At 45.6% G+C, this 16,239-nt stretch overlaps 1 protein-coding gene across 1 annotated transcript in view; it reads left to right on the top strand.

The window, feature by feature from the left end:
- Nucleotides 1-15,835, top strand: part of LOC143781258 (uncharacterized) — a 94,412-nt gene extending 78,577 nt beyond the window's left edge. Inside the window, exon 2 of the mRNA XM_077267754.1 lies at nucleotides 10,034-15,835. Within this exon, the coding sequence (XP_077123869.1) occupies nucleotides 10,042-12,192 (2,151 nt within the window). The 5' untranslated portion in view covers nucleotides 10,034-10,041 and the 3' untranslated portion in view covers nucleotides 12,193-15,835. The remainder of the gene's footprint in view (nucleotides 1-10,033) is intronic.
- Nucleotides 15,836-16,239: the final 404 nt, after the last annotated feature.

Here is a 16,239-nt window from a genome sequence, read left to right as displayed (position 1 = left end):
TAAAATGGGCAGACAGATGGCGTACTTTCACTAGCAGATCCGGCAGCTCCGAGTAGATTTAAGAAAGCGTGAACCACGAGGTTAAGCACATGGGCCAGGCAAGGTACATGTGTTAGCTCACCTTGCCCCAGAGCCGCCACCAGGTTACAGCCATTGTCACACACTATCATGCCTGGCTGTAGGTTCAGCGATGTCCTCCAAATATCTGACTGCTCTTTCAGCGCTGTCAACAACTCTTCAGCATTGTGCAGTTTGTCACCTAAGCAGATTAGCTTCAGCACAGCCTGATGCCGCTTGGCTGAGGTAGTGCTTCCAGCTTCTGACTGATGTGTTGATTTCAGAGATGGAGGCTGAAGAGGAGGAGGTGCAGGAGCTGTAGACTGTGGGGGCAACCCTGATTGACGTAGGGCCCGCAATCCTCGGCTTGGGGAGGATGTGTTCCATCCCAAGGTCCAACTGGATCCCGGCTTCCACTATGTTAACCTAGTGTGCCATCAGTGAGATGTACCGTGCCTGCCCACAAGCACTTGTCCACGTGTCCGTGGTTAGATGGACTTTTCCAGTATCCTCAGCGTGGGGAGGATTTGTTCCATCCCAAGGTCCGACTGGGTCCCGGCTTCCACTATGTTAACCTAGTGTGCCGTCAGTGAGATGTACCGTCCCTGCCCACAAGCACTTGTCCACGTGTCCGTGGTTAGGTGGACTTTTCCAGTAATAGCATTGTTGAGGGCATGGGTAATGTTGTGGGACACATGCTGGTGTAATGCCGATACGGCACACCGGGAGAAATAGTGGTGACTGGGGACCGAGTGCCTTCGGACGGCTGCCGCCATCAGATTGCGGAAAGCTTCCGTCTCAAAGAGCCTAAAAGACCACATTTCGAGTGCAAGCAGACGAGAAATGTTCGAATTTAGTACTGTGGCCTGTGGGGCGTTGGCTGTGTATTTCCGCTTGCATTCCAATGACTGGGGTATAGACAACTGATGACTGCACTGGGACAAGGACGTGGATGGGCTTGATGATGGTGCTGGCTGGCAGTGGGCAACAACAGGTGCAGGGCCTGAGGCATATTTACAGGCACGGTGAACTGGGGATTGGCATCTATGCAAAACAGTGGAAGAAGCAGTGGTGTCACCTGCAGATAGTGTTCCTGGAGTTTGGCCCACAAAGTCTGGTGCTTTGCTGCCATGTGCCTAATCATGCTGGTGGTGTTCAGGCTGGTAGTTTTGCTACTCCTGATTATTGGCCATGGCAGGTGCTGCAAATGGCCTGTTTGGGGTTATCGGCAAAGTATTTAAAAAATAACCAGACTCGGGAAGATCTAACAGTTGGAATGGCTACTTCCCTCATGTTGGTGTTACGGGGAACGAATGCACGTCATCTGTCTGTGGCCACCACACTTCTTCTTGCCTGTTGGGATGATATGCCTCCTTCCCCATGTGTGCTGCTGTCCTCGCTCTGCATGTCCTCCTGCCAGGTTGGGTCAGTCACTATGTCATCCACCACCTCATCTTCCGCATCCGCACCCCTCTCCTCCTCCTGACTTTCTGGCAATTGTGCCTCATCATCGTCCACCTCTTGGGACACTTTCCCACCATCGCCTTCATGCGACTGTGGCTGTTCAAATCTTTGGGCATCGCTACATGCAATCTCATCTGGCCCCACTTCAAGTTGACCGGCCGAGAGTCCGGAATCTTTAAAAGGAAAACTGAACAGCACTTCGGAGTTGCCAAGTGTGGGATCAGTTGTCTCAGGGCACACGGCATGGTGGGAGGAAGGAGGATCAGGGTGAGTAATATCCGGTCGACACTCAAAGCTACTCAGACTTGACCGTGTAGAAGACATGGTGGTGGTGGCTAAGTGACTGGAAGCATTGTCCACTATCCAACCATCAACCTTTTGACACTGCTCTGGATTCAATAGTGGTGTGCTGCGGTCTCTTAGAAACTGGGACAGGAAGGTCGAGCGAGAAGATGTGGGTCTTTGTTGTGGCCCACTTTCAGCTTGGCAACGGCCTCGTCCTCTGCATGCACCATCAGCATCACATCCACTTCCCCGTCCCTTGCCCCTTGCCTTGCCCATTTTAAATGGACTACTAAAATATTTGAAAAGCTCAATACAAATGGATTTATTTGGTGAAAACTTATATGTGATCATTATGCCTGAAAAGCAAGTATTTGGAGACCACAGATACAGTTCTTTTTATCGTTTTCTCATGTTTTAACATAGGGTGAGTTAGGGCAGTGAGGGATTGCCTACGGTGAATGGGGGCGCCAATATCGCATACTTGGGGTGCCAACCTCCATAGTAAGGCAGGTTACAGATTAGGCCTATCATAGGGTATGCGCTAGACCTTGGTCAAATCATTTTTGGCTATTTTTTTGCCAAGAGTACAACTGGGAAGGTGTTTTTTAGAAATTTAGAAATAAAATTATTTTAAAGGAAATTCATGTTCACTATATTGTTTAAATTCTCGCTCATAGATTCAAATTTAAGTGGAGACCACAGATACACCAAGCGTCTGACGGAGATAACAGACAGTTAAAATATGTTTTTGGGTTTTTGAAAAATATTTTTTAACAAAAAAAATGAGTAGACCAATTGCAGGGCGGAGACCCGAGCTCCCACCGAATAATCCCGGAAATACTCGGTGCTTGCCGAGTACACCGAGCATAGTGATAATCGGGTAAGTACCGAGTAGTGGCGAGCACGTTCGCTCATCCCTACTAGGCTGTTAACCTGGATGCTGTGCTTTGCCATAGTGTGAACAGCGCCACATACAAGTCTTTATTGTGCATTAATATACCAAGCAACCACCAAATCCATGAATTGGTAGGTTGTGAGCAGCTGCCTAACCGGTATTCTTGCACCTGTGTTATTGCCATCTTAACTATATTGGTCCACTGCATCCTGCTAGTGCATTTTGTGGAGGCCTGGGCAGGTAAGGATCTCTGCCTTTTTTACTGTATTTTTGGAGGATTTTCAAGTCCTCTTTTTGTGCTATTGCTGTAAATTGGGATTCCCTAAAATTATGAATGGCTGAGTCCGGCCCACAACTGGGACCTTGTGAGGTCATAGTAGAGGGGTGTATGGGTGGGACTCAGCGTCTGATAAAAGATCGATCCCAATTATGATCAGTGTTCGTACAAGAGCGTTACATGTCATGTATGTAGGGACCCCGTCCTGACGGCTAAATCGCAGCACTCTCCTTTCGATAACTGAATCGTCTCTGCGATCGGTGTAGTAAGTTCTTCTGTTAATCCCTTTTATTTTATGTAACTGTTTATGCTGTATTGTTTTGTCCCCTTGTAAAATCTTTTATATGCTTTTCATAAAAACTGCCTCCCTTTGGATTAAATATAAAATGTAATAGTTCTGTTCCTTCTGTTCTGTAACTTACGCCTCGAAGCCATACGCTACCTAACAGTGTCTGTCATTTATCATCCCCACCACTCACACCAATTTGTAATGAACCAGGGTTTTTCGGGGGCCCCTGGTTCTTTCTGAAGGGGATTTATCTGTATTCCACTTCCCAGTTCTGGTTTGGAACTTGCAGCTCCCTGGCGCTCCCCTTACCCTCAGGTCCGACCGGGTACTGCACCTAGGGTAATTAGTCGCCAGAAAGGCTGCCTTACTTTGTAGTGGCTTATGGGCACACTGCAGCGAGGGCGATATACAGTGCCTTGCAAAAGTATTCAGTCCCCTGGAACTTTTCAACCTTTTCCCACATATCATGCTTCAAACATAAAGATACCAAATGTAAAGTTTTGGTGAAGAATCAACAACAAGTGGAACACAATTGTGAAGTTGAACAAAATTTATTGGTTATTTTAAATTTTTGTGGCAATTCAAAAACTGAACAGTGGGGGGTGCAATATTATTCGGCCCCTGTAACTTAATACTTTGTTGCGCCACCTTTTGCTGCGATTACAAGTCTCTTGGGGTTTGTCTCTATCAGTTTTGTACATCGAGAGACTGAAATTCTCGCCCATTCTTCCTTGGCAAACAGCTCGAGCTCAGTGAGGTTTGATGGAGATCGTTTGTGAACAGCAGTTTTCAGTTCTTTCCACAGATTCTCGATTGGATTGAGGTCTGGACTGTGACTTGGCCATTCTAACACCTGGACACGTTTATTTGTGAACCATTCCATTGTAGATTTTGCTTTATGTTTGGGATCATTGTCTTGTTGGAAGGCAAATCTCCGTCCCAGTCTCAGGTCTTTTGCAGACTCCAACAGGATTTCTTCAAGAATGGTCCTGTATTTGGCTCCATCCATCTTCCCATCAATTTTAACCATCTTCCCTGTCCGTGCTGAAGAAAAGCAGGCCCAAACCCGGATGCTGCCACCACCATGTTTGACAGTGGGGATGGTGTGTTCAGGGTGATGAGCTGTGTTGAATTTACGCCAAACATATCGTTTGGCATTGTTGCCAAAAAGTTCCATTTTGGTTTCATCTGACCAGAGCACCTTCTTCCACATGTTTGGTGTCTCCCAGGTGGCTTGTTGCAAACTTTAAATGACACTTTTTATGGATATCTTTGAGAAATGGCTTTCTTCTTGCCACTCTTCCATAAAGGCCAGATTTGTGCAGTGTACGACTGATTGGTGTCCTATGGACAGACTGTCCCACCTCAGCTGTAGATCTCTGCAGTTCATCAACAGTGATCATGGGCCTCTTGGCTGCATCTCTGATCAGTCTTCTCCTTGTTTGAGATGAAAGTTTAGAGGGACGGCCGGGTCTTGTTAGATTTGTAGTGGTATGATGCTTGTTTCATTTCAATATGATCGCTTGCACAGTGCTCCTTGGGATGTTTAAAGTTTTGGAAATCATTTTGTATCCAAATCTGGCTTTAAACTTCTCCACAACAGTATCACGGACCTGCCTGTTGTGTTCCTTGGTCTTCATGATGCTCTCTGTGCTTCAAACAGAACCCTGAGACTATCACAGAGCAGGTGCATTTATACGGAGACTTGATCACACACCGGTGGATTCTATTTATCATCATTAGTCATTTAGGACAACATTGGATCATTCAGAGATCCACAATGAACTTCTGGAGGGAGTTTGCTGCACTGAAAGTAAAGGGGACAAAAAATATGGCACGCCCCACTTTTCAGTTTTTTAATTTCCACAAAAAATTAAAATAAACAATATATTTCGTTCAGCTTCACAATTGTGTTCCACTTATTGTTGATTCTTCATCAAAAATTTACATTTGGTATCTTTATGTTTGAAACATGATATGTGGGAAAAGGTTGAAAAGTTCCAGGGAGCCGAATACTTTCACAAGGCACTGTAACTATTCCCACTGAAGCGGGAACAATAATTATCAACGCCGCCATTCGCTACAAAGCCTCCCAAACGCACAGGACAAATCCCGCTGCCACCAGCTTTGATTTATTAATCATTAATGGGACCGGAGCCAACCCAGATTAGTAGCATAATTCACTTCAGAGTACGTGACCATTCGTTATAGAGCAAGGAGAGTCAAAGCTAGTAATTTTATATATTTTACTCCAAAAAAGGTAGGCAGTGTTTACAGTGTATAGAAGGGTATTATAAAGAAGACAAGTAGCATATGTACAGTACAATTACAAATATAAAAGGGGATTAAAGTTGAAAAAGCACTTACATTTCGTTCAGATCATTTCATCTCCTGGCTGCCCATGTGCTCAGGAGACACATCAAGATGCATCACACATCTGTATAGCAGCTAGACCCCGGACAAAAGACCGTGAAGACGCTGCTTCACTCACTAATTTCCCAGCCTAAAACCAAGGCACTCCCCCTGTGGTGACCTCACTCTGGGGCTGAATCCTCCCCTTCCTTAGAGTCATGACAAATCATTTTTAGATATAGCTCGCTGTATGAACTTCGTATACGGATGACACAATGATCAGGAGATGCACCACGTCGGGGGGATTCTTTTAAGTGTAAGCACAGCATAGCTAAATGAGTCACTTGTGGAGAAAACCCCTACTTGCACTTGTTGGGTTTAGCTCCTAGCGATTTCAGGGTGTTATAGATCTCTCGATGGACATCCGGAATATATAATCCTTATATCTCTAGCAGTGATCAGTGCCAATATATATAACCTTAAACGAACAACAGAATCCTATGCTTTCTGTACCAGTTTTAGCCAGTATCAGGTGGAAGGGGGAATGAGGAGTGTAGGGAGACCTGTCTGTCGCAGCATAGAGCCATATAAATTCTTGAGGGAGGGGGAAGAAGTATAGAATTACACACACAGGCAAAGGGAGAAAGAGTGGCTTAGAATTCCAGCCTTGTGATAGCAGGCAGAGGAAACTGCAGCTGAGAGCTTTGTATGTGTAAGTGAAGTTATCAGTACTTTCCTATTTCCTGGCAGTGTCCATTCAACCGAAGGAGATTAGTGGTGGCAGCAAGTAGTCTGGGTTTGTCAGAGTTAGCCGTGATCGTACTGGAGTGTGTACACATATTCCATGTGTTGGAATCTGGAGGTGTATATGCCGTACGCTCACGGGTAATTTTCTGACAGCTGGTCTAGTGGTGTGAACAGGCTGCGGCCTTCTTCGTTGATCATTGGCCAATCGTGTAATTGTCCGGATGATAGGGAGCAGCAGAGAGCTGTTCTCTTCAAAGGTCACAGTGGTTGGTTCTCGTGACCTTCCCAGCCTGTGATATCAGGGATTGGTGGGATAAAGAAAGTTCTGACAAATATCCGTATCCCTGACACTCTCATTCATTCTCCTCCCTTCATTCTCCTCCAATCATTCTCCTCCTGTCACTCTCCTCCAATCACTCTTCTCCCATCACTCTCCTATCACTCCTCCCTTCACTCTTCACCCCTCACTCTCCTCTCATCACTTTTCTCTTCCTCTCACTCTTCTCTTATCATTCTCCTCTCCTCACAGTTCTCACTCTCCTTCTATCACTGTCCTTTTTTTCTCTATTACTCTCCTCCCGTCACTCTTCACCTTTCACTCTCCTCCCATCACTCTTGACCTGTCACTCTTCTCCAGTTAATATCCTATCGTCACTCTTCTTCTCTTACTCTTCTATCACTTTCCTCTCTTCTCTCAGTCTTCTCCTATCACTCTTCTCTTATTACTTTCCTTTCATCACACTCCTGTCATTCTGTCACTCTTTTCCTCCCACTCTTTTCTCGTCACTTTTCTCCTGTGGCTCTTCTACCGTAACGTTTCTCTGTATCTATCGTCTTGTCACTCTTCTCCTGTCACTTTTTTCTTCTCCTTTCACTCTTCTCTTATCACTCTCCTCCCATCACTATTCTCCTCTTACTCTCCTCTTGTCACACTTCTCTCTTACTATCACTGTCCTCTCATCTATTTTTTGTTTTACTCTCCTCCCGTCACTCTTCTCCTCTCACTCCCCTCCCGTCACTCTCTTCCTGTCACTCTCCTCTTTTCACTCTTCTCCTGTATCTATCACTTTCCTCACTTCACTTTTCTCCTCTCACTCTTCTCTCAGTCTTCTATCACTCTTCTCTCCAAACTCTCCTCATACCACTCTTTTCTTCTCAATCTACTCTCGTCACTCTTTTCCTCTCACTCTTATCCCATCACTCTTCTCTTTTCCTCTCACTCTCCTTTTGTCACTCTTTTCTTTCTCAATCCTCCTGTCACTCTTCATCCCTTTCTCTCCTCTCATCACTTTTCTCATCTTCTCACTCTTCTCATAACTCTTCTCTCCTCACAGTTCTCTCACTCTCCACCTATGACTGTCAGTTCATCTTTTTTTTCCTCTCATGCTCCTCCCGTCACTCTTCTCTGCTCACTCTCCTCCTGTCACTCTCTTCCCGTCACTTTTCTCCTCTCACTCTCCTCCTGTCACTATCTTCCCATCACTCTTTTCCTGTCACTATTCTCTCACTCTCCTCTCGTCACTCTTCTCCTATAACTCTTCTATCACTTTCTTCTCTTCACTTTTCTTCTCTCAGTCTTCTATCACTCTTCTCTTCAAGCTCTCCTCCTTCCACTCTTCTCTCTCTACTCCCGTCACTCTTCTCCTACCGTCACTTTTCTCCTCTCACTGTTCTCTCACGCTCCTCTCGCCACTCTTCTCCTCTCACTCTTCTCCCATTTCTCTCCTCTTGCCACTTTTCTCCTCCTACTCTTGTATTACTCTTTTCTTATTACTTTCCTGTCATGACTCTTCTCCTCTCACTCTACTCTCATTTCTCTTCTTCTCCTGTCACTTTTCTCCTCTTGTCACTTTTCTCCTCACTGTTCTCTCACTCTTCTGATCTCCTCTCACTCTTCTCCTTTCACGTTCCTCCCCTAACTCTCCTCTAGTCACTCTTTTCCTTTCACTCTTCTCTTATCACTTTCCTCTCATCATTCTTCTGTCACTCTCCTCTTCCCATCACTCACTTCTCATCGTTCTCCTCCTATCACCACGGCTGTGGAGTTGGAGTCCATTTTGGTGGAGTCGGTATAAAATGGAGCAACTCCTATCATGTATAACACGTTGGGTGCAGTAGTACAGTGCAGGATCTGCTGTAAATCTTTCCATAGAATTTGATAAAGTCGTGAAATGTCCTATAAATGTCTGTTGTGTTCCTGATCTAAGGATTTCGGCTGTTAGTGGAGATTAATCTGTGCTGCACTTTATGTCCATGCTTAGTAGTGACCGGTGCTGTGCAGTGTTATACCCCAGAGCTGCACTCTGTGCACATGCTCAGTAGTAACCGATGCTATGCAGTATTATACCCCAGAGCTGCACTTTATGCACATGCTCAGTAGTGACCAGTGCTGTGCAGTACTATACCCCAGAGCTGCACTTTATGCACATGCTCAGTAGTGACCGATGCTGTGCAGTATTATACCCCAGAGCTGCACTTTATGTCCATGCTCAGTAGTGACTGGTGCTGTGCAGTATTACACCCCAGAGCTGCACTTTAAGCACATGCTCAGTAGTGACCGATGCTGTGCAGTATTATACCCCAGAGCTGCACTCTGTGCACATGCTCAGTAGTGACCGATGCTATGCAGTATTATACCCCAGAGCTGCACGTTATGTCCATGCTCAGTAGTGACCAGTGCTGTGCAGTATTATACCCCAGAGCTGCACTTTATGCACATGCTCAGTAGTGACCGATGCTATGCAGTATTATACCCCAGAGCTGCACTTTATGCACATGCTCAGTAGTGACCAATGCTGTGCAGTATTATACCCCAGAGCTGCACTCTGTACACATGCTCAGTAATGACCGATGCTGTGCAGTATTATACCCCAGAGCTGCACTCTGTGCACATGCTCAGTAGTGACCGATGCTGTGCAGTATTATACCACAGAGCTGCACGTTATGTCCATGCTCAGTAGTGACCAGTGCTGTGCAGTATTATACCCCAGAGCTGCTATTTATGATCATGCTCAGTAGTGACCGGTGCTGTGCAGTATTATACCCCAGAGCTGCACTCTGTGCACATGCTCAGTAGTGACCAATGCTGTGCAGTATTATACCACAGAGCTGCACTTTATGATCATGTTCAGTAGTGACCGGGGCTGTGCAGTATTATACCCCAGAGCTGCACTCTGTGCACATGCTCAGTAGTGACCGGTTCTGTGCTTTATTATATGCCAGAGCTGCACTTTATGCACATGCACAGTGGTGACCAGTGCTGTGCATTATTATAGCCCAGAGCTGCCCTTTATGCACATGCTCAGTAGTGTCCAGTGCTGTGCAGTATTATACCTCAGAGCTGCACTCTGTGCACATGCTCAGTAGTGACCGGTGCTGTGGAGTTGGAGGGAAATTGAGCAGTCAGATTCAGAGGTTTGGCTTACCTCCTCCACAGCTCTGCCTATCGCTCCTCCTATCAGTTTCCTCGTATCATTTTCTTTCTTTTGCTCTCTTATCAGTTTCCTATCATCACTCTATCACTCTCCTATTACTCCTCATTGCTTTTCTGGTTGTTCTTGGGCACATTCATGGAGCGTGGTACTAACATTACCCTGATAATACAGCTGAGATACATGACATCAGTACTGTGATTTCAGCTCTTGCTTTCTCTCATCTCCTTCTTTAGAGTCCCACATGATGGAGATGGATGGAGACCCCTCATTTCTGAGTGGATTTGCATACAAAATGTTATCAAACAATGCTGATCACATGGAGGTGAAAGTAGAGCTTGACGTGAATTGTAAAGAAGAGGTTCCCTGGGCCGATGACGAGCGTCAGAGCACAGCTCCTGTAGAACTGAATGCACCATTTTACTGCCTGGTGTGTGGGAAAGTTTTTGGACAGAGGCACAATCTCATCAAGCATCAGCGTATCCATACTGGAGAGCGTCCGTACTGTTGTGGCCAGTGCGGGAAGAGCTTCATCCAAAAACAGCACCTGACCAAACACCAGAGGCTGCACACTGGAGAGCGGCCATATGTCTGCCTGGTTTGTGGCCGCAGCTTTAGTCTAAAACATAACCTAACAACCCATGGGAGAATTCACACAGGAGAGAAACCGTATCCCTGTACCGAATGTGGCAAGAGCTTCAGCCGCCGGGAAAATCTACGGGCTCATCAGAGATGCCATGTAAAAAAAGCAACTGGTGGCAAAATGATCCAGTCAAAAGAGCAGGTGAATCCAGTCAGTCCATCCTGCCAGCTGTTGGCCATAGTCACAATACCCAAAGCGCAAGCAAACCCTGGGAAGAATCCCCCTGTTAAGATCTCCAGCAGTGGGCGGACAGTGAATCCCAGACCCTTCATATGTCCTCAATGTGGAAAGCGATTCTTCAACAAACAAACTTTCATCAATCACTACAGGATTCACACTGGTCAGAGGCCACACACCTGCCCTGAGTGTGGGCGCAGTTTCATTCAAAAACAGCACCTGACAAAGCACATCCGCACACACACAGGGGAGAAGCCCTACACCTGCAGCGAGTGTGGCAGGAGCTTCAGTATGAAGCACAATCTGTGCACACACATGAAGACTCACACTGGAGAGAAACCGTACAGCTGCTCTGGCTGTGGAAAGAAATTCACACGGAGGAGCACCTACCAAGCACATCTAAGAATTCACTGCAAATCCAAACCAGAAGAAAGTCCCTCAGGAGCGTTCCACTCTGTGGAGGATATGATATTTACACCTAAAGGAGTGTACATTGTGGAGGTGCTGGAGCAACATATGATGGAGCAGATGATCCTGCACCCACCAGAGACACCCATTACCTGTGGCCAGTGTGGGAAGGACTGTAGTCATATTGGTGAGATACCTGTTTGCTCTACTGACTGTGGAACAAGCTTTAACCAAACTGGCATCCTAACCGTGCACCCAGACGATCCTGCAGGCAAGGTGACCACTACAACTTCAGAAGAGGAGAAACCACAGACATCAGGAGGCCTGCATAGCAATGACGAACCCCATGCTGGGGATGCACACTTCTCCTGTCACTGGTGTGGGCAGATATTTGGCCAGAGAGAAGATCTTGAGCAACATGAGCCTCTTCACAGTGGTGAGAAAATACACACTTGTGACCAGTGTGGGAAAACTTTTTTTCAGAAGAACCTGTTGGTGAAGCATGAGACGACACATGCTGGAGACAGATTATCCTTATGTAATCCTCCAAGTAAGAGCCTCAGACGTCCACTGCCCACAGTCCAACAACTGTCAGCCACAGCCAACAAGCCTTTCTCATGCACCAAGTGTGAGAAACGTTTCAGCCACCAGGAGACTCTGATCTTGCATCAGAGAAGCCACCAGAGACATTCCATCCCCATGACTGTAGCACCAGATCAGAAGTGCTTGGGAAGTAGCCTAAAACGCGAACACAGTGAAGGTCAGGGACGAGCATTCCCATGTTCTGTCTGTAGCAAGTCCTTCAACCAAAAACATACCCTCATTAACCATCTGAGGATCCACTCAGGTGAAAGGCCATACCCCTGCCCCACTTGTGGCAAGAGCTTCATTCAGAAGCAGCACCTCACAAAGCATGTACGTCTCCACACGGGCGAGAGACCGTACTCCTGCCAGGAGTGCGGGAGGAGCTTCAGTCTAAAACACAACCTGACCACCCACCAGCGGATTCACACCGGAGAGCGCCCTTACGCCTGCAACCAGTGCGGCAAGAGGTTCAACCGCAGGGGCATTTTACTCAGTCATGGAAGGATCCACCTCCAAGAGGCAGCACAGTCTTCACAAAATTCAGAGGACCTTACCCTGCCGCCAGACAAAAACACAATGTAATGGAGCGCTGGACATCATGTGGCAGGTAAGGCGTGGCAGGGCAGTCATGAATGGTGGGAAGACTCCTCACATCATCATGAGCAGATGTCAGATCTGCAATGGATGACGTCCAATGTTTTCAGAAACGTGTTGATAATTCACAGGTGAACTAGATACAAGATCAAGGATTAAGGACTCAGAAGGCCCTCATAGTTCCCAGAAACTGCTGCAGAACATCTTGGCATAGGCTATGTAGAGAATCACAGTCACGTCAGACATCATTACAGCCTAGAGTGTGGACATCATCAAGGATGTATGAACTGTTCCCTGAGTGTCCACAATGTTCTCAGACATCTCCTTGGCTGTGTAGTAAGTCATGGGGACTTTACGAAGTTGGTGGGCCATGAAAAGACCTCTGGGTTGCTGTATTGTAGCATATGCTCATTTCCACATTTCTCATATCTACAGCATCTCCAGACGTCTCCGGTATGAGTTCAATGTTGAGGTGGAGTTAACCTTCGTGATGATAGCATGGACATTATTGGACGTCTGAGAGTCCTTGTTATGTGTCGTACTCGCCGGACTATTGTATTAATAAAAATCATATGAATCTGAAACTCACCTATAATCTTAATACTATCAACTACACAGATCTCACTCTGAGCGGTGATAAAAAGGACGGGAATTATAATCGCTGATATTAAATCCTACAACCACTTCTGTTACTATTGACGTCTGGGTCATGGGATAAAAATGATCGGAGTCAGACCAAATTGCAGCGAGACAGGCACAATCATTAAGAAGTCTGTAATAATGCAAGAGATCGAAAACATCCCGGCCGGACTGTACCGAGGGCCGGTCAGATAGGTGACAATGTGGAGAAACACGAGACTAGATGACAATTACCAGACAGGATCGACTCCAAATCCAATGGTCTAATTTACCTTTGCACAACATATCGTCCCAATTCACACAGACCATAACGTACAGATACATTCCAAGTTGTATGAAGACAGACACTGGAGAGTGTAGCACTGACTTATGGATAAAGTGTAGCACTGAGGCCCCCTCAGGGGCTTCGTCCTGTCCCCCAGTCTCTGTATTACTAAGGACCATGCGGGACAGGCCACTTGGTTGTTAAATACAGAGGCCCCTTTCAGTGCGGCCTAGGAAGTGCCGGAATGGTGACCATGCTGCGGTGGAGAATTCTGTCAGCAGTCATTACAGACACAACTGACATGACTCCTTCCTTGTTAAATATGCTTATTTCGCACATTTATTTAATCAGGACTCTTTACCAGGTGCGTTACTCTTAAAGAAAAATGTCATGATATTTTCATAAAAAATGTAGTTGTTTATTTGATTGTCCACAAAAACCACATTGCAGCAAAACATAAAATAGGTGAAGTAGTTACAAAGAGATTGTCCATTTGTCCATATCAAAGTTTGTTCCCCATCTTTCATAAGATTCTGAATAGTAAAAGGCGTCTGTCCCTGTCATGAAGAATGGTAGAAGTCTTCATAAGCACAGCTACCAGCTGTTCATTTCTTCTGTGTGGAGTCTGTAGAGAATGAAGGTGACAGCTCCCCATGACTGCCCCCCACATGATTATATATGTCCCATAGAACACGTGTTCTCTCTATATGGTGTTAACTTTTACTCAGAGCTAAGTATACAGAAATAGCTAATTCAATGTCAGCCAAACCTTCCACAAGGCTCAGTACAGAATTGAGTATAATAATAATTCAATTAATAATTAATAGTTAACATTCCTATATAAATTGCAACAACTTTCGTTATACAGTCATAGCTGAAAGTGTTGACACCCTTGAAATTGTTCCAGAAAATGAACTGTTTCTCCCACAAAATTATTGTAGTTACACATGTTTTGTTATACACATCGTTATTTCCTTTGTTTTGGAACAACGCAAAAAAAAAAAAAACTGAGAGAAAAAGGTAAATTGTGCATAATTTCACACATACAGTAACTTAAAAAATGGTCCAGACAAAATTGTTGGCACCCACAGCTTTGGAATAAATAAGTGCAATCAATTGCTTCCTGTAACCATCCACAAGCTTCTTACTTCTATACCAGAAAAGATCTGTGAACAAATTAAACCGCATGTGTGTATGTACTTGGATAAAAAAATATAGAGAGAGTGCTCTCAGTATGAGAGACAAAATAGGAATCTTGTGGGTGTGATGCCTTTTAATGGCTAACAAAATATAGTGAATGATGTTACAAAGCAAGCTTTCGAGATGGCTTGCGTCTCTTCATCGGGCCGGTATAACAAAATATTTGAAGAAACTCAATTATATACAGTAATGAGCACAGGCAAGGTGTGATACATGGACATTTAAATAAACACTGAGCTTAAAGAGACAATCCTTAATTAGGTAAGGTTAGACAAGTGGTGTGAAAGTTTCATGGACCCCATATGCATGTGAGATCAAAGGGCTGGAGGTGCCATCATTGTTTTTGGAGGAAATTGTTCAGATTTGGTAGTGGACCATAAATCCTCCTGACAAATTGAGTCCTGTGTGAACAGAATCAAACATGTTAATGAATTTGTATTTCCAGACCCTGCGATGTCTCTGTGATTTGAAGTTGCCTTTCAAAATTACAACTTTCATATTGTCTATGTTGTGTCCTGCACCACAGAAATGTTTGGCCACAGGTAAATGGGTTTTTTGTCTGTAATTGTATGACGATGAGACCTCATCCTTGCTCTCAGCCTCTGTCCTGTTTCTCCAACATAGAGGCCCGCCACAGGACTTGGATAGGAATACAATAATTAACCAGAGTCAGCATGGGTTTGTAGCAAACAAGTCATACCAGACTAATCTAATTTCCTTCTATGATGGAATCACTGACTGGGTGGATCAGGGAAATGAGGTACATATAGAATATCTCAACTTCAGCAAAGCATTTGATAAAGTATCTCATACTATCCTTATTGAAAAAATGACCAGGTATGGGATTGACAAGGCTACGGTTAGGTGGATTCATAACTGGCTCAGAGATCGTATTCATAGAGTTTTAATGATTGTACATCCAATTGGAAAAAAGTGTTTCAAGTGGGGACCACAAAGCTCTGTCCTGGCCCCAGTGTTAGGCCATGTTCACACTTTGCGGTTTTTACCGCGGAACCGCGGCGATTTTGATCCTGCGGGTCCGCAGCAGTTTCCATAGCGTTTCCATTTACATGTAAACCCTATGGAAACCGCAAACCGCTGTGCACATGCTGCGGGAAAAACCGCGCAGAAACGCAGCGGTTTAAAACCCGCAGCATGTCACTTCTTTGTGCAGAATCGCTGCGATTCTGCACCCATAGGAATGAATTGAACCGCTTACTTCCCGCATGGGGCTGTGCCCACGTTGCGGGAAGTAAGCGGCTAATGTGCGGGTGGTACCCGGGGTGGAGGAGAGGAGACTCTCCTCCAGGCCCTGGGAACCATATTTGGGGTAAAAAAAAAGAATAAGAATAAAAAATCATGTTATACTCACCTCTCAGCGCTGCACGCGGCCGGCCGGTCAGAGTTGCTGTGCGAACAGGACCTGCGGTGACGTCGCGGTCACATGACCGTGACGTCACGAAGGTCCTTCTCGCACATCATCTTTGGAACCGGACCGCCGGGTGCAGCGCCGAGGAGATCCGGACATCAGAGGGTGAGTATAACCAATTTTTATTATTTTTAACATTACTATTGATGCTGCATATTGCTGCAATAGTATAGGAGTAATCCCGCAGCGGAAACCGCGGAACAAACCGCGATAAATCTGCAGGGATAACCGCAGCAGTTTTGCCCTGCAGATTTATCAAATCCGCTGCGGGAGAACCCGCAGAGGGACGCCGCAAAGTGTGAACATGGCCTTACAAGTAAGGTACCACAAGGCTTTGTCCTGGCCCCAGTGTTGTTCAACATTTTAGTAAATGATCTAGATAAGGAAACTGAAGGTAAACTAATCAAATTTGCAGACAATGCCAAGCTAGGAGGGATAACTAACAATAGAGAAGACAGAGAAAGGATTCAGAAGGATCTAGATAAGCTTGAACAATGGGCAG

This window comes from Ranitomeya variabilis, chromosome 6, assembly GCF_051348905.1.
Source record: "Ranitomeya variabilis isolate aRanVar5 chromosome 6, aRanVar5.hap1, whole genome shotgun sequence".
NCBI lineage: Eukaryota > Metazoa > Chordata > Amphibia > Anura > Dendrobatidae > Ranitomeya > Ranitomeya variabilis.
Note: the sequence above shows the minus strand (reverse complement) of the source record. Positions and strands in the feature narration are given on the sequence as shown.